General features: G+C 41.2%; 1 protein-coding gene across 4 annotated transcripts in view; it reads left to right on the forward strand.

The window, feature by feature from the left end:
• DIS3L2 (DIS3 like 3'-5' exoribonuclease 2) overlaps positions 1-22,356 on the forward strand; it is a 746,747-nt gene that overhangs the window by 278,621 nt on the left and 445,770 nt on the right. For all 4 annotated transcript variants that reach the window (XM_089680086.1, XM_089680087.1, XM_089680085.1 and 1 more), the window contains one exon: positions 14,195-14,345. In XM_089680086.1, coding sequence (XP_089536212.1) covers positions 14,195-14,345 — 151 coding nt within the window. The remainder of the gene's footprint in view (positions 1-14,194; positions 14,346-22,356) is intronic.

Genomic DNA, 22,356 nt, shown 5'->3' on the forward strand with positions numbered 1-22,356 from the left:
CCTTCACTGTATAAACTGTACAACTCAATTGAAAAACAATCTGGAATCACTAATGATGAATAAAAACAGCGCTGCTTTTATTCATCATTGGTTCATGAGGTGATTATTGCATTATTCACTATTAGGGCAGCTGCATGCTTGCACATTCTATGCACTCATTTATTGACTTAGGTGAGTGATTTATTATGCATTTTTGAATGTTAGATGTGTTGTTTTTTTTTCTTTTTTATATATATTTATACATCTCATTCGCACTATGAATATACGGTTTATATATTGATTTTGAAACTGAAATCACTGTCCGAGACCTGCTGACCTACATCTGCAGCGAATGAGAGCCGGGGTCAGCAGGGGACATGTGCGCGCTAAACCCGGAAGAGCGATGTGATGTACGGGTATGTCGCTTTGCCTGTAGCTACCGCCTGTCTGCAGTACAATATGGGCAGGCGGCAAGCTATTAAGTTTGAAATGTAAACAAACATACTCTCCCCTAGGTGGATGTGATGGATCTGTCCCCTGCTAGCTTTGAAAATGAGAGTTAAGCAATCAAGTACTGCTGATTGTTCAGTTCTCCGTCTTCCCTGTTAGTCACTGGCTCTCTGCTCTGTTCCTCTAGTGCTTACTGGAGCACCGCTCTGTAAAGGGGGTGGGTGCGGTAGGTTCAGGCTGTCAGCAGCACTGTGAGAGGCTGTGCCAGTTGCTGGTCCAGGCATCTGGATGGATCCCAACATTAAAGTTGATCTCTCCAGATCCTGGTTCTGCTCAGTGATGTCAGACAACAGTGGTCTTGGCCCACTGTCTGCTGAATACAGGTCACAAGAGTGCAGAACGAGGTGCACTCTTGTGATCCCCAAGAGAAGGCCAAAAGAGCTTTGTGCCTACTTCTCCTTTAAGGGACATTACCTTTTTGTTTATCTTTTGTGTTTTCTTTTTGTAGTAGGTATTCTAGAGCTTAAAACAACAGTTTAAAATTTAGTTGAACACGCCTTCAAAAGAATACTTCCAGCAACTGAAATACTAGTCTTACTGATGCATGGGATTGGTTCGATTCAGCATTTGGAGAGCTCCAGTAAGTTCTTCCAGGCTTAATTTTTTTCTTCTTTTCTCTACATTGAATTTACATTTTTGGCAGTTGTGATAGTATATTAGTAATTTTGCAAATTACACATGCTGCGACAGCAGCATAACTAATCTAAAATGACTTGCGCATGGATAACAGTACAAGGATACAGAAGGACACAAGTCTGCCAGATCAATATTCGTAGGCAAATTTTACAGTTTCAGGTAACGGGTTAAATAATACTCAACGTTTTAATAAAGATGATAAAAAGCAGCAGTTTTCAGCATCAAGTGCTATTTATTGCTGTTGAAAGGTAATAGCATAAAGCAAGATTCAGGCATCCCTGGCTTTCATAAAGCTTGATGACAGGCAGTAATGCCTGAAATGTTGCTATATGCTGTTACTTTTCTATGAGAAATAAATGGCTGTCAATGCTGCAACCCCCCTTCTCTGTTTTGTTTGTCCGGTGTTCTACTGGGAATTTACCAGGTTGTGTGCTTGGACTTCGGAACTGAATCATATTGATTGGAATAGTAATTCACCCAGGGTGTTACTTTCTTCTGCCTTAGCTGACCAGTTTGTCTCACTGCCCACATATGCTATTTAAAGCCTAACATTGTAACAGCAGAATCTTCTACACTGACAGCTGAATCTTTCGAGAAATTAAAGGGTTAAGAGCATTTGAGTTACTTGATATTGTTCCAGCATAGGTGTTAATTACTTCTGTTCCTAAGGCTGTTGGGATCATTACTTAGAGATGTTCCAATATTTTGATTTGAAAACAATCGCCTCCTCTTTCAAATCCACTAAGTGGTATGCAGGCTCAGTGCGCACACAGTAGAATACGTGTGCTGTATTGCATAGGTTATGAAATCTTAAGGCTCAAAATAAACTGCCCAGCACCCATTTATATTCCACCGTCTAATATTAATAGACTGTGCCTTTTCAAATGTGCACACCTGTTTTTTTTGCCACTTAAGTATTGATTCATTATTCTCATTATTTAAAAATCTACACTACCTATGATCCTTGAAGTGTGGGAAGGAATTTCAATAACACGCAATCAAGTTAATAATCCTAGACAGGTTACAATTTGATTCCTGTTTTCTGATTGCTCAGAATGCTTTGCCAGCAGTTGGAGACAGTCATCTTGGTGTAGAGATTTGCCTTATGCTGGAATGATGAGGAATATCTTGCAAGGTGACTGAACCTATTCTCCACATCACCTATTCTACCCTCTGTAGCTACAGTCCTCTCCCAGATCTTCTTCAATGCCACCACTTCTCCAATACCCCCAATTTTAGGTTTAGGCTGGTCTATAGAAGAATTGCATTTAGGTTAGGGTTGGGTCCCACCAGTGTGGCAGCACGCACTGGTGAGTCTTGTCACTTGATTACAGAGACATGGGCACTTCCCAAAACTGTTCAGACCCCTGCAGGTCTTTCAATTCCTCAAGATCCTCTTTGCCAGCAGCAGCAACATGTTTTGCTACATGAGCAGGGTCTTGTATTACTCTAGTCTAGCTGCCTTGTATTTTCCCTTCTCCCAGCTGTCAACCTTTGCACAGTCATGCACCTGAAGAGGTGCCATTTTACCTCTCAGCTGTGGCTGCTGCCTTCTCGCTCCCATTACAAGCCATGGCAACAGAGAAAACAGGACTAACGCAAAGTACACATCCAAGGAGCTCACCCACTGGTGTCAGGGCCAGTAGGGCAAAGAAAAAGGGAAGGTATTGATAATAGGATATTGCATAGGAGCTCACTGATGCACCTCTGTTTACTTGCCCATCCTGGCTCATTCCCCTAGTATAGACTTGGAGCTGCAGCTTGTTGCCTTTTCTTTGGGCCTACCCATCTGTGATCTGCAGGCGGGTAGCTCTGATGTATTAGTCTGCATCAATTGACAATTATATAAAATCTTTTACCACTCCTATCGCTAAAGATACTTGAGTACAACCCTGGCAAAAAGTATGGAATCACCACTCTTGGAAAATATTCATTTAATTGTATAGAAAAAAAAACGAATCGCAAACGTGCGTCAAAATTATTTTCATTTAACATTCCAACCTTCTGGCTTTAAGAAACACTAGAAAAAAATAGAGGGAAAACTGCAGTCAATTGGAACTGTTTTTGCAAATCAAGCAGAGGAAAAAAGATATGGAATCACTCAATTCTGAGGTAAATATTATGGAATCAACATGTACTTTGCATTTATAAAACAAACATCTGCATCAGATTACATCTGCTAAGTAGTCTGCAGTTAAAAAATAGTGCTTGCACACCTTGGTGAGCTGTTGTACCAAGCCATGAATCATGGCTCCAAAACGAGAGATGTCAGTTGAAACAAAGGAGGGGATTATAAAACTACTTCAAGAAGGTAAATCATCATGAAATGTTGCAAAAAATGTTGGTTGTTTCCAGTCAGCTATATGTAAAATGTGGACCAAGTACAAATCAAATGGGACGTTTTGTAAAAGGGAAGCATATTGGTAGACCAAGGAAGACATCAAAGCACCAAGATAGAAAACTTAACGCAATATGCCTTGAAAACAGAAAATGCACAACAAAACAAATGAACAGATGGGCAGAAACTAGAGTCAATGTCTCACCGAAATGTAAGACATGGCCTAAAGAAAATGGGATTTACATACAGAAAAGCCAAATGAAAACCATCATTAACACATAAACAGAAAAAACAAGGTTACAGTGGGCTAAAGAAAAGCAATCGTGGACTGTGAATGACTGGATGAAAGTAATATTCAGTGATGAATCACAAATCTGCATTGGGTAGGGTGATGATGCTGGAAATTTTGTTTGGTGCTGTTCCAATGAAATGTATAAAGACGATTGCCTGAAGAAAACCTGCAAATTTCCACAATCATTGATGATATATGGGGTTGCCTGTCAAGTAGAGGTACAGGGGAGATGGCAGTCAAATTTTCAGTAAATGCAGTTTAATAACTTTTTATTGCGATTTTGGACAGTTTTTTTTCCTTATTCCATCAATTTCAGGATAATGCATCTTGCCATAGGGCAAAAGCTGTGAAAACTTTCTTTCAAGAAAGACATATAATGTCAATGGGATGGCCTGCAAATCTGGACCGAATACAATTGAAAATCTATGGTGAAAATTAAAGAAAATAGTCCATGACAACGCTCCAACCTTCAAAGCTGATCTGGCAACTGCAGTAAGAGAAAGTTGGAGCTGGGTTGATGAATACGGTTTCTTGATGGTTAAATCCAAGCCGCAGAGAATTTAAACGGTTATAAAAGCCAGAGGTGGTGCAACAAAGTACTAGTGGTGTACTGTAGTGTTTTATTTTCATGATTCCATATTTTCCTTAGAATTGAGTGATTCCATGTTTTTTTTTTTTTCTTCTGCGTGATCTGCAAAAACAGTTGCAACTGACTGCAGTTTTTTCTTTTTTTTTTTTTGTCTGTGATTAGTTTTTTTTTCCTGCACAACATTTTCCAAGAGTGGCGATTCCATACTTTTTTTTTTTTTTTTTTTTGGTACACAGAATTTAGGAAAATCTAAACAGGTGGAAAGGTATATGTTTGCATAACTTATGTCATACAATCGGTGTGCCTCTACAGGGTGTCCCTAACGTCTGGACACAGGAAATATCACCAACTATTTTTCTCGACATGCATTTTGCCTGTGTCCAGACTTCAGGGACACCCTTTATATTGGGAAAAAAAAAAGTTTTACATTTTCTAGGCTTAAAATGGTTATAATCCTCAAACTAAATCTTTCTATAACGAAGCTCATACTATTCCCTCCAGCCCGTAGCCCCCCCCCCAATAACTTCTCCATCAAGATCAATAATACAACCATTGGTCCCTCCCCTCATGCCAAGGTACTAGGTGTAATTCTGGACTCCCATCTGTCCTTTCAGCTCCAAATCCAATCACTGTCCAAATCTTGTAGACTTCACCAATGCAACATCTCCAAGATACGCCCATTTTTAACCACTGAAACCATGAAGCAACTTATTCACTCCCTTGTTATCTCTCACCTTGACTATTGAAACTCCTTCCTCATTTGCCTACCTCATCGCAGGCTATCTCCTCTTTAGTTTATCATGAATGCTGCTGCCAGACTCATCCACCTTACAACCGTTCCATATCTGCAATCCCTCTCTGCCATTCCCTTCACTGGCTTCCCATTGCCGAACAAATAAAATTCAAAACATTAACATATAAAGCCATTTATAACTCTGCCCCAAATTATATCACCCAAACAGTCCTCCCTGCTGCTCCCACAACCTCCTGCTCTCTAGCTCCCTTGTCTCCTCCTCTCATGCTCGTCTCCAGGACTTCTCCAGAGCCTCCCCTATCCTCTGTAACTCTCTACCCCAATCTATCTGACTATCGCCTACTCTGCCCACTTTTAGACGATCTCTGAAAACCTCTCTCTTCAGGGAAGCTTATCCTGCATTCAGCTAATAACCAAATCTTCTATTTCTCCTATCAGTTCATCCCGCACAGTTATCTTTTGTACCACCAGCCCCTCCTTCTTAGACTGTAAGCTCCAAGGAGCAGGGCTCTTCTAACCCTCTTGTATTGAACTGTATTGTTGCTGTATTGTTTCCCTTTATATTGTAAAGCGCTGAGCAAACTGTTGGCTATATAAATCCTGTATAATAATAATAATCAGACTGGCCATAGTTGAACATCATATACATAAGATCACTAATGGCTTTTTGACAATTGAAATTTGCCATCCATTAACCGTTTTTTTTTCATACATTTTGAATTGTAGATTTCTCTCACCAAGACAATGGTCCCCATGGCATGTATAGAGGTTAGCTCTCCCCAGAGGGCACAACCACCAAAAAAACTGAGGTTCTAATCCTCTTGTCTTTTATATCCGAATTCCAGTCACTTTTATTGATTTTGGACAAAGGTCCACCAGCTTTTTTGGCTTTCTGGTTAGAATAAATTAAATTTTTTTTGGGTCCAGAGAGTCTTTTCAGCGGCTAAAGACTGGAGTTCTGGATTCCGCTGACCCCTCTCTTCATGCTATTGAATTTGCCTTCCTCCCTTGAAAAACAGGTAGAACTTCTTTGCTGCTGCTAACACCTTTCTCAGTGGGTCATTACCCGTGACCTGATCAAGGGACTCTCAATATTTCATTTTAAACCTTTTCCCAAAGCAAATCGGAATGTTTGGACTATTCTTTATCTGAAAACTGAAAAGGAAGCTAGACTGCTGGGCTAACCCTTCAGTGTTGGACATCTCACCTGCTAGGTCACCCAACTAGAATAAAGTCATAGTGCTACAACAATGTTCTTAATCAAGGAGGTACCAAAAATCATCATGCTCAAAGGGAAGCGAACATAATTCTTGGACAGAACTGCACATCTGCCATTGACATCCTAGATGTGGTAATTTGGCAGATGAATTTTCTCAAGCATGAGCTTCTCTGGAGGATTTGACTGTACACTCAGATGTGCGCTAAGAGTTTTGCCACAAGCTGGTGAGGCCAGATGTGGATCTTCTGGCATGCAGATTCAACAACAAACTGGATGGTTACTAGACCCAGGGATACTCGTGCATTCGCAGCAGATGCTTTGGAGACTTTCCATGGCAAAATTTCTGTGGATCCTTCCCAATTTGTCTGGATTCCCTGGCCCAGAGGCTGGTCCGCTATCCTGCTCCACATATTTTTTTTTTTTCCCCCTCACAAATTTAAACATTTTGTACAAAGAAAATAAAATTCTCTAAATACAATAGACAATAATATTGTTATGCTTTATACACACTAGGAAATGGAGAAAAGGGGGTAAATGGGGAAGGGGGGTGAAGATAAGACAATCAGAGAGAGAATGTCACTGGGGAAAGGAAACCTTAATAAATGTTGCAAATGCTACTGAAGAGAGGAGGGTTAGTAAAATGCTTAGACAATAAAAGAACAGATACAGTAATATTTTGGAGAACCAGTTTTGACAGGCATGCAGTAAAATAAATGGGGGAAGAGGTAGAGTAATGCTTGAAGGGGCCCTGCCTCCTCGTATTGATTAGTGGTTCTTAATGAATAACTACTGCATTAGGCAACAGACACACAAAAAGATAGCCAATATTTTAATTAACTGTTCTGCTTATTTGGCGCGTGCTTCAGTACACCGTAATTATTACAATTGTACTTGAATGGTAATAAGGACTGTTACATAGGCAGGTTAATTTTAATTAGGTCTCAAATGCAAACATGTAATCAAAACATTTAGTACCGTGTGCACAATGAGTGCAGTGTGCAATACATAGGCAAAGCATACAAAGTAGAATATATTAATATATATATATATATATATATATATATTTATATACATACATTATATACAGAATGTTCAATTTATTTTATAGTACAGTAAAACTGTACAAATCATAATTACTTTGTATATCCAGGTGGATAGAACCTTGTTTTTTTTTTTCCACCAAAGAACAACCCAAAGTAAACGCTTCTGCTCCTAACGATTGCAGCTACTGGCTGAACCAAGTGGGGGCCATGTCCCTCCGTGCTTCAGATTCGGTAACCGGGTGCCGTCACAGCGGCAATTGGTGCCGACTCAGTGGGTTCCCAGATGGGAAGATGGGTCACTGGACGTGCATATGATGTCAACGCGTTTCGCTGCATAATAGTGTAGCTTCATCTGGCTATCGGGCGGTGTTCAGGTGGTCCCTTTTATCTACATTTACTCCACCTATAAACCCCCCCCCCTTAGTGAATTAAAGGGAAAGTGTCATGTTTATACCATTTGTTTCATTAAAGCGGCGTTCCACTCACTCAGTAAAAAAATGTCAGCAGCTACAAAAACTGTAGCTACTGACTTTTAAAAAAAAACCAGCCACTTACCTGTCCCACGAGCCCGTGTTGCCCCCCGCCGCAGTCAGTTTCACCGGCCGTCCTGTATTCCAGGCTCCAGCATCTTCAGTGTGGGCACCCGGCTGGAACAGCTTGCAGCTTCACAGCCGGGTGCCCATTGTGCATACGTGAGTAGCGCTGCGCTTCCTGAATGGCCCCATCGTCTTCTGGGACCTGTCACGTGTCCCACAACACTTTGGGGAGGGACGGTAGGAGGACAACTTCCATTTCTGACCGCTTAGGCCAGGGGTAGGCAACCTGAGGCTCTCTAGCCGTTGTGGAACTACATTTCCCATGAGGCATTGCAACATTCCAAAACTGACAGTTACAGCTATGACTTGCAGAGACATGATGGAACTTGTAGTCCTGCAACAGCTGGAGAGCCGCAGGTTCGCTACCCCCGGCCTAGGTGATTGACATGGGAGCGGGTACCTGTCAAATTACCACCCCGCTCCCCAAAGGTACCAATCCTTACTGGGGAGTGGGGGGGGGCGATCTTTAAAGCGCAACTTCCCCTTTTGGGTGGAACTCCGTTTTAAAGCCTGGATTAGGGCCAATGTCATAGCTTACAGGATACTATGTTACAGCATACCTATATTATCTGAATCCCAGCATACTTAAGGGAGTATTTAAGTAGCGAGCATAATCAGGAACATGACTAATATAACCTCACAACCGGATCTACTAGCTAGCTTTTTTCCAAGAAAACTTGTAGATTCATTTTAACATTAAGCCTCAATGGTATTAAGGCCTGTAACTTGTAGATTAAACTTTTCTCCTTTTGTAACAAAATGCGGTCAAAGTTTCCTCGTTATGTAAAAATAAAAGAATCAACCTTTTTCTTGAACAGGTACAGAGAGATCTGAGAGACAGACTGGAGTTGGTAAGGCTTGGATAATCAAACGAAGGAAGAGCACTAAAAGAAGCAAAGGAAGTAGTAATTAAAAAGAGTGATAAGGGGAAAAATATTGTACTACTAGATGAGGGCGCTTATGAAAAGGAAGTAAAACGGCAACTAGGTGATGAAACTACTTATTTGCTTCTCGATCATAATCCATTTCCAAAATTAGCTGTCTTAATGAAAAATTAAAATAGTCTAAAGAAGGGTTGTTAACTAAACGTGAATTTGACTGCCTTCAGATCATTGAGTACAATATACCAACTTTTTATATACTACCAAAGGTACATAAAAATCATGAAAATCCACCAGGGAGGCCTATTGTTTCAGCAGTAGGCGGTCCCCTGGAAAGGATTGGCCGTTATTTGGACTCCTTGCTCAAAGATATGGTAGTCATATTAAGATCTTGCGTGCAGGACACTAGGGATGTACTCCTTAAAATCAATTAACTTAAAATAGAGATGGGTAATTGGTTGGTAGGGGTTGACGTAGAGTCACTCTATACCTCAATACCACATAAATGCGGATTAGAGGTGGTAAAATCATCTGTCATTGAATTACCCCCATCTAGCACCACAGAACAATTTATTCTGGAACTTCTGGCCTTTGCTTTGGAGAACAACTTTTTTACATTCCTAGTAAATACTAACAAATTACGGGCATCTCTATGGGGTCAGCGTGGGCACCTGCCTATACATGCCTCCATCTGAAATGCTGGGCAGAAAATTAAGTATTTTTTCAATGGTTAAAAACCACGTAAAAATGTGGTTAAGGTACATAGGCGATGTGCTCTTGATTTGGAATGGCTCTTTAGACGAACTGCATACATTCATTGCATTATTAAATATTAAAGAGCCAAACATCAGGCTAACCTATTCCTTTAGTGAAATCCGAAATTTAATTTCTGGATCTCTGCATTAACGTAAAAGACAAAGTCGGAGATGCATACCTTTAGGAAAGAGACGTCTGCAAACATGTTATTGCAGGCAGATAGCCATCACCCAAACTGGACAAAGAATGGAATACTCCCCTTGAAAGTCCAAATAGGTGAACCTATGAAAGAAATAAGAGAAGAGAACCCTGAAAAACCGTTAGCTAGACATTTTGCTCTTTATCATAAGGGTAAATTGACTGGTTTGAAAGTAAAAGGCATCTATGTGCTCAGGATCCCCCAAAGACGAGGCGACTTTGACCACATTTTGTTACAAAAGGAGAATAGTTAGATTTATAAGTTACAGGCCTTAATACCATTGGGGCTTAATGTTGAAATGACTGTACAAGTTTTCTTAGAAAAATAAGCTAGTAGATCAGGTTGTGAGTAGGTTATATTAGTCGTATTCCTGATTATCCTCTTTATTTCCTTTAATTCACTAAGGGGGGGTTTATAGGTGGAGTAAATGTAGATAAAAGGGACCACCTGAACACCGCCCGACTTAGACGAAGCTATGCTATTACTCAGAGAAACGCGTTGACTTAATACACACGTCCATTGATGCCATCTTACCATCTGCGAACCCACTGAGTCGGCACCTATTACCGCTGTAACAGCACCCGGTTACCGAATCTGAAGCACGGATGGACACGGTACCCGCATGGTTCAGCCAGTGGCAGCAATTCCAACCTATGGAGACCAACTTGGCCTGTACCATCAGTCCATAGCAGCACTTATTTTACTTCATGACTCGAAGTGACAACAGGCTGAGTGGAGTGGCAGTGAAGTGGCGGTAATGTATGAGCTGCATCTTGCTGAGTTGCACACAACTGGAGACACTGGGACTCTCCTCCTTTTTACAGTATAGGTTCATGTGACCTGAAGAAACTTGGAGCGAAAAGTCCAGTGTAAACCGCATTTCCTACATTCTTGGAATCACGTGTTCCGCAAAATATATTCTTTATAACTTTATTGCTGCATTCTATGTCTCTACCTCCATGCTATTCATAGTACTTTACTTGAATGCTTTACATGCCAAATGTGGCTTTTATTATCAGCCAACGGATAACCGGGGACATTTGTTCTAATTAGAGGCTTGCTTACGTATTGAATGGGACTTAACTCTTTACTTGACATCAGGTTACCTATATGCCTCACTGACTCACACAGGGCTCGGCCCATAGCGGAAATTGTTTCATGCCATTTAATGCTTATTGAGCTTTGAATTAATGTACCTTTTTATGGTTTTAGGCCTTATGGGATCCCAGACTCATACAAGGGCTACCTTGATCTGTATGTTTTATACTCTTAGACAGCATATTGCTGCGGTATGCTGCTTTATATATGAGTATATTAGCAAGCGTCCAGACGTAGATTTTTATTTTTGAATGTCATGTCTGTGTTGTGCATTCATGTTTACACAGATTGAACTCACAATGTAAATTGTCCTAGTCCACACCGTAATTTCACTTTCAAAGTATCAATACTAATAAACTTGATGTTTTAAGATACTTGGTATCAAGGATTGATTTCTTAGAATCTCCAGCTCATATGATATCTGCCACCATAGTAACTACGGTTTTGCCCTTTTTCTTTGGGCAGTTTTCATAAGTTGCGGTTTGGTTACGGTGACTGCGCTTGCAATTAAGCAATAAAATAGGCATATTTCTACATTTACCTCATTCACTGTTTTGTAATACTGTATATGCATTAAAGCATGCTTGTTATACTCACTGTGGAACCTAAGGGGTTAATTCTCTGCAGTGTGTAAATATGTTTGATCCCAACTTCTCTGCCCCTTCTCTTGTTCAAATGTCCATGCTGATAAGACAGACTGAAACTGTGCTCTTCTGCACATGCTCAGTTTCATCTGCTATAGAGGTTTTTTTTTTTTTTATTCTTGGGAGTGCATGTGATCAGCACAGGGCCGATAAAGGTAGAGGTCAGGGGTTCCGCATCCTCAAGCAGAAAAAACTCCTCCTACAAGCTTTAACCAGTGCTTAGCTGAAGTCACAAGACTGCTCTAACTACTGACAAGAAAAGGAATCAGCAGTTTATATTTACTAAATTGCATTTCCATGTTCTGTGTACTGTGGGAGACCAAATATAGTGAATGCAGGGTCCTGGGTTTAGTAATACTTTAAGTATTGTGCAATATCATTTTATGGCTTTTGTGGGGGTTTCTCCCAGGTGAGAAACGTCAGCCAGAGTCCATCACCGACACATCTTCTAATATGCCACCAAATTAGTATTACCTCATGTCATTATCGTATAGGGGCTAATTTCAGTATAATGTGATAGATATATATATATATATATATATATATATATATATATATATATATATATATATATATTCAAGTTGGGCATACTAGATAGCCCAATGTCTACCCCCACCCCCCTTTTTACCATAATACCAACCTAATATTATATCTAGTGTTGGCATAGAGCAATGCTGAGTTCATCTTTTACCTATAACCAAACAATAGAGATTCATGTATAATTTTTTAATTTCTTGTTTATAGTCTATTTTAATTTATATATATATATATATATATATATATTGTATTGCTTTTCTATATGTCTATGGCCATTGTGGCATTAATTTTGCAACGGGCTTCCACATGTTATTAAAGCAGTTGTATTGTGGAGTGGCCCCTTTAAGATCTTAAGGAGAGAGGGATGTCTCCTCTTCCCTCGCCGATATATAGTTTGGCCTTCCCCAGTGGGTGCGACTTGGTAAAGGAAGCCACGCCTCTGAAACGCGTCATCATAGTAACTCCCATTCAGGTCCTCCCTCTCTCCTGTTATCGTGCCGACGGAGGAATTCACTGGTGCGCAGCACTGGCTGGACCAGGCAGATGCGCAGTACACCGGGCACATTATGGCCACAGCAAGTTCATCGTGGTGGGCTGTATGCATCTAAATTCCTAGCTGACTCCTTGGGGGATCACCGGGAATCTTCACGTATTGAGACCTTACAGTGGCCACTCAGGAGCGAATGTGGAGTTCAGTTACATGCCTCATTCTCATATTCTCAGAGTGTACATATTGAGAATTTATTTTATTGCTTTTATAAATAAATTGGATTACACTATGGTGGATGTGCGCTCTCTTCCTCTGTCTAGATGTGATACCACCACCCAGTGGATGTTTTAGAGGGCTGCAACGCCTCATTGAGAGATGAATCCTAGTTGGCCAGCGCTGTCGGGTTTTTTTTTTTTTTTTTTTCCTCATTGGAGTTTTCCCATGTCTAAGGTATAGCTATCTTGCTGCTAAGAGGATGAATAAAAATGAGGACTAGTTAGTGTTTGAGGATCTCGTGTGGAATGTTACTGAAAAGTGCCGTCTTGGCATGTTTAGGTATGTTGACTCCAGTCATGGAGCAGATAAGAGTGAAAATGCTAATCCAAAAAGGTTGGACCTTCAGGCTAGACTACAACACATTATAAATGGTTCCTTCCTGTCTGTATCTTCTATAGTACAGGGGCAAAGTGAGTGTCAGGGTAAATTTTATGCAAGTCTTGATGGGGCTAGGCACCAATGGGAAAGTATTTTGTCCTGTTTTTATATAGATTTTACACTGTGTCCCAGCTTTTTTTTATTTTTTAGAATTGGTGTTGTAAGATGTGTGAATAAGCAAATATTGAAGTAGGGGGAAGTCAAGATTATAGGTAGTGACCTGTGAGATAATCCTATAAATCTCTGTCCAAAACTTTTGTAAGGCAGGGCTATGCTACCAAATGTGTATCAAGGAGTCTCCTTCCCTTTCACATCTCCAGTAAATGTTAGGAACTGGTTAACTATGGCGTATCACCAAGGAGGAGGAACCAGCAGGGCTGGCGAGGTACCCGAGAAGGGTATGTTTGGAGTCGCTCTGTGCAATCCATTGCACAGAGCAGGCAAGCATAAACCTCTTCGTTGATTTAAAACAAAAAACAAAAAACACTCAGGTGTTTTTCCCTGTGCAGGAGTGACAGGTGGATTGTACAGTCAGCCAGTAACAAGTGGGCTCAAGCTGCAGCTGTATGCGTATATATACACAAATCCTATTGTTTATATGCACATTGCGAATTGCACTGGCCTGAATACAGACCCTCTGTCACAGTATGCATGAAAACAATGATTTGCATACATGCCCATGCATCTCAGCTTCAGTCAGCCTGTCAATTTGTACAGGCTAGCTATACAGTATATGGCTTTAAGACTCGCCTGTCACTCTTGGGCACAGAAATACACCCAACTGTACACTTTACAACCCTCTTGTGGCTGTCTAAAGGAAGCCTAAAGGAATAAAACACAGGGACTGTACATGCAATATATTGCAGAGATGTACTGCAAAGGTTTTTTTTATATTTTACCCTAACTTGCACTTTAAGCATACTGCACTGCTTTTTGTGTGTGGGCAGTTTAATTATCCATTTTGTCTTTATGGATGCAGGTAATAAAACCAGAAGCTACAGCTGGGCATAATGACACAAATGATGCTGGGAGCCCAGATCTCATTATAGAGGCACAGTTTGACAGTGGACCAGAAGAGGATGAGTGCAGCAGACTGGCCAGTGAATCGAGTAATCCTTCTATTGTAAAAGGTAACTGTTTAATCTCTAGCTTGCGTAACTTTTTTCAATGCATTCAAACTGCAGACAAAATATTTAATTTTGTTTTTAAAGGATTTTCCACATTTTGAAATGTTTTTTTTGCTTAACTAGGTATTCATGTAGTTATATTTCTTGCACTGTTTGCTTTGTCTTGTAGTGATGAGTTGACATTGTAGTTTGTAGAATATCTATTTAATAGAAATTTGAGCCCAATTTCATGCAGATTTCAATAACATGCAGTACAGTGCAAAACTTAAAAGCATGTATGAAAGGATGCTTTCAGAATTAGAAGTGTTAATAGTGTATTTTTATCAATTACCAAAAATGGAAAGTAAATGAACAGAAGTGAAATCCAATTTGAATCCATATTTGTTGAGACCACAGTTTACCTGAAAAATATAATTATTTATAAAACATCATCTAGGTACACTTGCACACAGTTTTTGAAGGAACCTGGCAGGTAGGTTGTTCCAATTATCTTGGAGAACTAACCACAGACCATCTGTGGATGTAGGTTGCCTCAAATCCTTCTGTCTTTTCATGTAATCCCACACAGACCCTATGACGAGATCAGGGCTCTCTGTGGACCCAAACAATCACTTCCAGAACTCCTTGTTTTTCTGTACACTGAGGATGGTTCCTAATGACTTTGGCTGCATGTTCGGGGTCGTTGTTCTGCTGCAAAATAAATTTGGGGCCAATCACGCCTTCCTGATTTTACGGCATGATGGCTAAATATCTTCCTGTATTTCTCAGCATTGAGGACACAATTGATTCTGACCAACTCTCCAACTCCATTTGTAGAAATGCAGCCCCAAACTTTTGCTTGCTAACACTCATTACTGTAAAGCTTTACAGCTCTTCACAAACAAACTGCCTCCTGATGCAGAGAAATATCTGAAATTTTAATACATCAGTCCAGAGTACCTGCTACCATTTTTCTGCACTCCAGTTCCTATGTTTCCATGCATAGTTGAATTGCTTAGCCTTGTTTCTATGTCCTATGCACGAAAACATAAGAACTGGGGTCAGAAAAATGGCAGCAGGTGCTCTGGAATTTCAAATATTTGGCTGTAGTAGGAAGCAGTTTGTTCACGAAGGGCTTATAGAGTGGTACAATGAGTGCTTGCAGGCAACAGTGAAGCATGGTGGAGGTTCCTTACAAGTTTGAGGCTGCATTTCTTCAAATAGAGTGTGAGATTTGGTCAGAATCAATGGTGCCCTCAATACTGAGAAATGTTAGTAGATACTTATCCCCCCCAAATCTATTCTGCAGTAGGATGATGACCCCAAATATGCACTCAACATCATTAAGAACGATCTTCAGTGTACAGAACAACAAGGAGACCTGGAAGTGATGGTTTTGCTCCCACAGAGTCCTGATCTCATTTGGTCTCTCTAGGTTTGCTTGAAGAAACAGAAGGATTCGAGGCAGATGATTTTTGGTTATTTCTTGAGATGTTTGGAACAACCTACCTGCTGTGTTCCTTCAAAAACTGTGTGCAAGTGTACTTAGAAGAATTGATTCTGTTTTGAAGGCAAAGGGTGCCCACACCAAATTTTGATTTGGATCTCTCGTCTTTTAAACTATCAACACTTTTTTTTTTATTTTTGAAACCTTTATTAATTTTAAAGTATTTTCTCAACCTAAGACACTTGCACAGTACTGTACCTTAGTTCAACTCTGTACTTATTAATACATAATTAAATGCATTCATCTTCATCATACACAACAAAGGCATAGTATTCATAGATGCTGGGTTATAGGCTTGTGCATTCAGGTAATTGGACACTGGATAAGCTTTTGAGGACATACCCACTGGGCACCTGGTTTTTTGTTAGTGTTATGTGGTAGACCTCTTCTCCTTTACTGAGAAATTACGCTTGGCTTACCCACCTAATTTTTAGCTTTTCTTTGTTATTTTATCTTTGAATTGCACTGGAGTTGGAACTCAAAATTCCTGCCCTAGACAAGCAGACACAGAAAGGACACTGAGGCACTATTGAAGGAAGCAGTGGAAGATTTTTCTCTCCCAAGTTGCTGTTTTGTCTAATCTGTGATTATTGGATCACACCAGAAAGGCTTTTCACTCCACAATCTTTACTGAACTCTAGTGGAAAAAAAGTTCATAAAGAAATCATCTATCACCGTTGTTCCTGCCTTCTCAGACTTGAATAAACATCTCACTGTTCTTACTAAAGATGTTCCTTCTTGCAAAGATTCTGAAGATAATGTTTGAGATACTCTTGAAGGCTCTTAATATTTGCAGGCCCAGCCCTGCAGCCAGGTTTTGCTGTAAATTCAGTATAGTCAAACTGCAGCTAACTCAGAGCGATGAACAACCAACCATGACCTTGTTTTCAAGTATGCTTTTTACAGGAAGGACATTTATTTGGAGAGCTACTTGACCAAATAAGAATATCACAGGAGGGAAGGTTTTACTCTTATAGCGAAAGATCCCAACCTTCCCCCTCCCCAGGAACCTGTACCTTCGTGAAACACAACCCTTACCTGCCCTATCCAGGCTTCAACTTCAAAACCTAAGTTCATTACTTCCTTTCAGCACAAGACTTGTACCACAAAGCCTAGTTAGTATAACCAAAAGTCCTTCTTTTCAATGGAGGGGTGTCCTCACTCCAAAGTATGGGTTGAGCTTTTTTAGTGTGCCCTTCTCTGAATGCTAGATGTCTCAGACCTGTGGGTTCAATTAGTTTCTTAAGAAGGGTACAAAATAGAGTTCAAAACCCTACCCCCTCACTGCTTTTTTTCAAAGTGACTATAAAATGCTCAACGAAAGGCATCTCATGTTCCAGGGAGTAGTTATTCTAGTACATCTAGAAGGCAGGTTTAAAAGGTTTTATTCAAACCTGTTCACAGTACCAAAGTCCATTGGGGCTCTTTCTGGGCTTAAAATCGGTAAATACCTTCAGATTGCAAAGTTTTTCATGGACCCCACGAGGGTTGCCAAGTTGCCTCTTTGAGACTATGGTAATATATTGCGTTTGTAGATGCCCAAGATGCCTATATGCATTTTCCCATTTATCGACCTCATCAGCAGTTTCTGTGGTTTACAGCTGCAGAAAATCACTTCCAGTTTTGTACACTGCCCTATGCCTTTTTCTCTGCTCCAAGAGTATTCCCAAGGTCCTAGCCACACTTCTTGTCCTCAGAACTCGGGGCATTCAGATCACAAACTATGTACACTGCCTTCTTCTGGAAGACTCTTCTCCCATTCAATTGTCTGCAGACAAATCAGTCTTTCCTTTCCTATCACTGGAAAATGAGAACAGATGCCGGTCTTTTCAGGCTGGTGAGGAATGTTCCAGTCTCTTACAGTACAGTGAACATGGTCCCTGGTGGAAGCCAAGCTCCCCATTAACATCCTGAAGCTCAGAGCAGTTGAGCTGGCTCTATAATATTGGATCCCCCCTTCTTAAAGGGCACCCAATAAGGGTGTAGTCAGACAATGCAATGGCCTAAATCAATCAAGGAGGCACAAGGAATCCTGCACCGTTGAAGGGATGCTAGCCTTATTTCATTATCGCTGTCCAGTGATCTTTGCAATCATCATCCAAGGAGTGCTACTGGAAAATGGACTACCTTGGCTGTCATGGCTTGGATCAAGGGGAATGGGCCCTTCACCCAGACATCTTCAGTCTGATATGTCAATTTTCATACTGCGAATGTATATATCCTAGCCACTAGACTGAATTTTATCAGTTTGTTCCTAGGACCAAAGATCCTATAGCTCGAACCCTAGCCCTGCCGTGATGTTTCCCTGGTCTTCATTCAGAATATTCAACACGTTCCCACCAGTTAAAATTCTGCTGCCTCTCCTCAAAAAGATTGCACCTTTATTGCACAAAACTGGCCCAGAAGAACCTGGTGCATACTGTAGACCTATACTCCGACTTCTGTCAGATGGGCCCTTCTCTTCCCCAAAGGCCAAGTGTGCTATCTAAGGGCCCTCTATTACATATAGCTTCTCAGTTTATGGCTTTAACAGCATAGCTGTTGAAACCAGGTCTTAAGATAGCAGGGTCTCTGAGTTTGTTGTTCCTTTGTTGTTCCTACCTTGGAAAGTCACCTACAAGACTGTCTCCAGTTGTACCTGGACATTTTTTCTCCTAGTGTGAACTGAGACCCTTCAACCCCAAAAATTACTTTGTGCCTCACATTCTGGCCTTCCCATAATCAGGTCTTGATGGAACTTGGTCTTAAGCACTTTGAAAGAGAATGTGCTGATACCTGTTTTTAATTCTCTGATTTCTATTGTCCTTGTAAAAACTTCAATGTGTTTCTTGCATTAAGCCCTTCTTGCAGCACACTGTGTTTCCTTGGGATCTCAGCTTAGTTTTCTCTGTCCTGCAGAAACCATCCTTTGAACACATCAGGGATATTCCTTTCCACGTCCTCTCCTGCAAAGTGGCCTTTTTGGTTGGTATGATGTCTCAGACGTGTCTGAGTTGGCATCTTTTTCCTGAAAGGAGCCATTCATCATACTTCACAAACACAATTTTCTTATGCCCAAGACTATCCTTTCTTCCCAAGGTGGTATCAATATTCCAACTCAGTGAGGACATAGTCCTGCCATCCTTATGCTTTGCTCCAATGCATTCAAAGGAAATCTATCCTCATTGCCTAGATGTAGTCAGAGCCATGAGTCTACCTTTAAAGCCACAGCTTCAATCAGAGAGATTCCCCATTTGTCCTGTCCTCAGGATGTTGCAAGGGACACCCTGCTCCAATTCTACCATTGCGTGATGTACATGAAATCTGATCACTAAAGCTTCCACTCTCAATTAGAAATCTTCTCCTGTGCTTTTATGCTCCCATTCCACCCAGTCGTTGGGCATTTCCTTGTCATTTTGGCACTAGGCCTTTGTATTCCAGCTGTGTAAAGCTGCCACCTGGTCCTCTGTCCATACTTTTTTCAAGGTTATAACACCTGGATATGCATTCTTCTGCAGATGCAGCTTTTGCCTGTTTCTCGTACTGTATGATTAAGAAAAGTTTTTACTTGTCTGTAATTTCCATATGTTGAAGTACAGTATAGGACAACCCTCCCTTCCATCTCTCGGTTCTGCATTGCTTGCTACAAATCCGAAGGCTCATAAGGTGGGGTAAGTTTATACGGGTGGTGTGTCCTTGAAAGCTTTGCCAGTGTCCAATCACCTAAAGGTACGAGCCTATAACCTAGGATTTATGAATGCTTTGCCTGTGTCTTGTACTCCTGATATATGGAATTTACAGTTGAAATTCCTCAGTTTCATTCAAATTATGTAAGTATTTGACCTAGTATTGGCTGCTTGCAATGCCTTGTACATTAGAGTTCAGACTGATGAAGGGAGAATCGGCACATGACCCTACTAGGTGTGATGCACAGTTCATGCACTACCAAGAGAGATGCTGATATAAGAAGAGAGCAGAGTAACAGAGTTGAGCTTATCAATATGCTGCTTTTCCTTTCACTGTTCAGTCACAGGCTGGAGGAGGGACAACAACTGTATGTGCTAAAAAACTGCAGCACAGAAAAAACAGATATTCTACCCTTACAGCTATGCTGTATGGCAGAACTGTGTAAATCTCAGAACTTGATTGACAGAAATACAAATTCTTTTGCAAATCACTTTCTTTACATGCATTTCATCTATGTATTTAACGGTTTGCTAATGAGATATTTTAACAGTTGTTGGAAGTCACCCGATTTTCAAGACACAAGTGTTGCTGAGTAAGTGGTTAAATATAAAAAACTTGGTATCTTGAGAATAAAACCACCTGTGTAGCTAGGTCCAGAGGCTTTTAATTTCATGGTTAAAGAACAAGTTCGTCTTCTAACATGTTACATGTTACACCCATATTCAGGGTGTAGCATTGCACTGCTGCAGCTGTCCCCATGAGCAAAACCCTGCTATAGAGTGCTGTTAGTTCATTCAGGCTTCCTGGAAGTTATGAGGTATGAGAAGACAGCTTACACACATTCTGCAATCCAAGAGCCTTGCATAGCACTCACAATCTGCTGATCGTGGGTGTGACGAACTAGGAGTGCAAAAAGCAAAGCACAGCTCATACAGATCTGTCTCAGCAGTTCAATGCATCTCCTTGCAAGGCCTGCAGTCATGGGCTCCTCCTGTCCATCACTGACTTGAGCTCTGCACATTTTCTGACCCTTTCTGCCAGCATAAGGACATTATATTGTCCGGTCAATTCTACTAAACCAAGCACCCAGTGCTGACCCGTCCTGGCTTTTCCTAGCTGCAGGACACCCAAAATTTTTGAATGCCTATCCTGTGGTGACAACACTGCTTCAAAGATACAGTATTGTGAGTGATGTCACTCTAGGGAAGGAAGTTTTTTTACTGGCAGGACCACCAAGTTAAAATAAAGGAGGGAAACAAAGTCTGGAAAGAAAACTAATCTTCGCTGGTAAGGGGATGAGAAACTGTGGGCTTGGGAGTCAGCAGTTCCTTACTGGATGTTTTTTGCAGTGGAGGTTGGTTGGGCCACGGTGATCCCTCTTTGGCAGTGGGTGGGAGGTGATCCGCTCCCCCATCCTCAGAGCGCAGACTGGGATGGGAATCTCCTTGGCGACTCCAGAAGGGGGACATCTCTTTGCTACCGGATGCTGCTTGACCCGGAGATGTTGGTGTGTCACATCCAGGGCAAGATGTCATCACCACACACCGAGAGGAAGTGGTCTCAATCCCTTAAAGGCGCAGGGTGGAAGGGAGGACCAGCTGGTACTACACATGGATGCAAGTGCTAGTGCAAGCTCCAGGGGAACAATTAGGACTTGCGGTCTGCACAGGCTTGAGGGGGGGGGGGGGGACCAAGTATCAGCGGGACATAGATAGGCACATGGGGTTGACCACAGTTTTTGAATTATGGAACAGAGAGTTCTGGGTGATAGTGTTGCCTAGCGGTCTGGAGCACAACAAGAGTGCCGTGTTTGATCCAGGAGTGCCGTGTTTGATCGTGGGGTGAGCACTACATGGTGGAGAAAGTGTATATTTACTACCAGGGCTCCTGTGTTTTTTCTTTGGCAGGCTACGCCACTTAAAGAACCCAAGCCCATTACCAAGTGTGGAATGAAGAGGTCTTTGGAGTACACAGAGCCGCTTTGTAAATGTGTCGCCTGTTTGCGTAAAGGGTATCCATCTCCTTTTTCAGCAAACATCTTTGGTTCAGTAAAGGCAGAAATGTTGTCCTACCTTTTTAGGGTGTTTAAGAAACTGATCACAGATATTAAAATTGCTGTTCCAGTCAAATCAACTTCACCTGTAGCATCGCCAAGATTGGCAGCTTCCGTGTCTTAGGATGTCTTAGTAGGACAGGACAAATTTCCAGAAGCTCATAGCACTTCCGACATCAACATTGCCTTTTCACTGACGTCACTTCCTTTAAAGCCCACTTCGGTCACAATATGTCACCACTCAACTTTATGGTATAGTACCCCATAAAGCTGAGTGGAGACATTTTGTGACCGGAGTGGGCATTAAAGGAAGTGACGTCAGTGAAAAGGCAATGTTGATGCCAGAAGTGCTATGAGCTTCTGGAAATTTTGTCCTGTCCATCTGGAAATCAGTGTCTTTGCTGAGAGCTGGGCTATATCTCGGTGAGTAAGGTGGAGATGGTAAGACCTGCCTATCGATCCAGGAAGTGGAAGTCTTATATGGTATAATTGAAACCCTGTGTATGTGGAGATCGACTACTTAGGAGATCTATATCATAGGATCCTGGTGTGATCCAAAAGCGTGTTGACCCGTAGGATCACTTATTGGAGGTGAGCGGGCATTTTAGCCATTTTAGGATTTGTTTGGAGTGTACATCGCACGGCACCCGTTCCTTGTTGGTAGTGGAGCACTGTTCTTGTGTGGAGGTTTCCAACAGCACTATCATTGGACTTTATTGGACTTTTGCTGCCTTATTTTATGTGATCATTTTGCACAGCAATTGTTTATATATATATATATATATATATATATATATATATATATATAT

The sequence above is a fragment of the Staurois parvus genome, unplaced genomic scaffold, assembly GCF_062004578.1.
Source record: "Staurois parvus isolate SC_StPar_1 unplaced genomic scaffold, SC_StPar_1.0 ptg000235l, whole genome shotgun sequence".
In the NCBI taxonomy this organism is placed as follows: Eukaryota; Metazoa; Chordata; class Amphibia; order Anura; family Ranidae; genus Staurois; species Staurois parvus.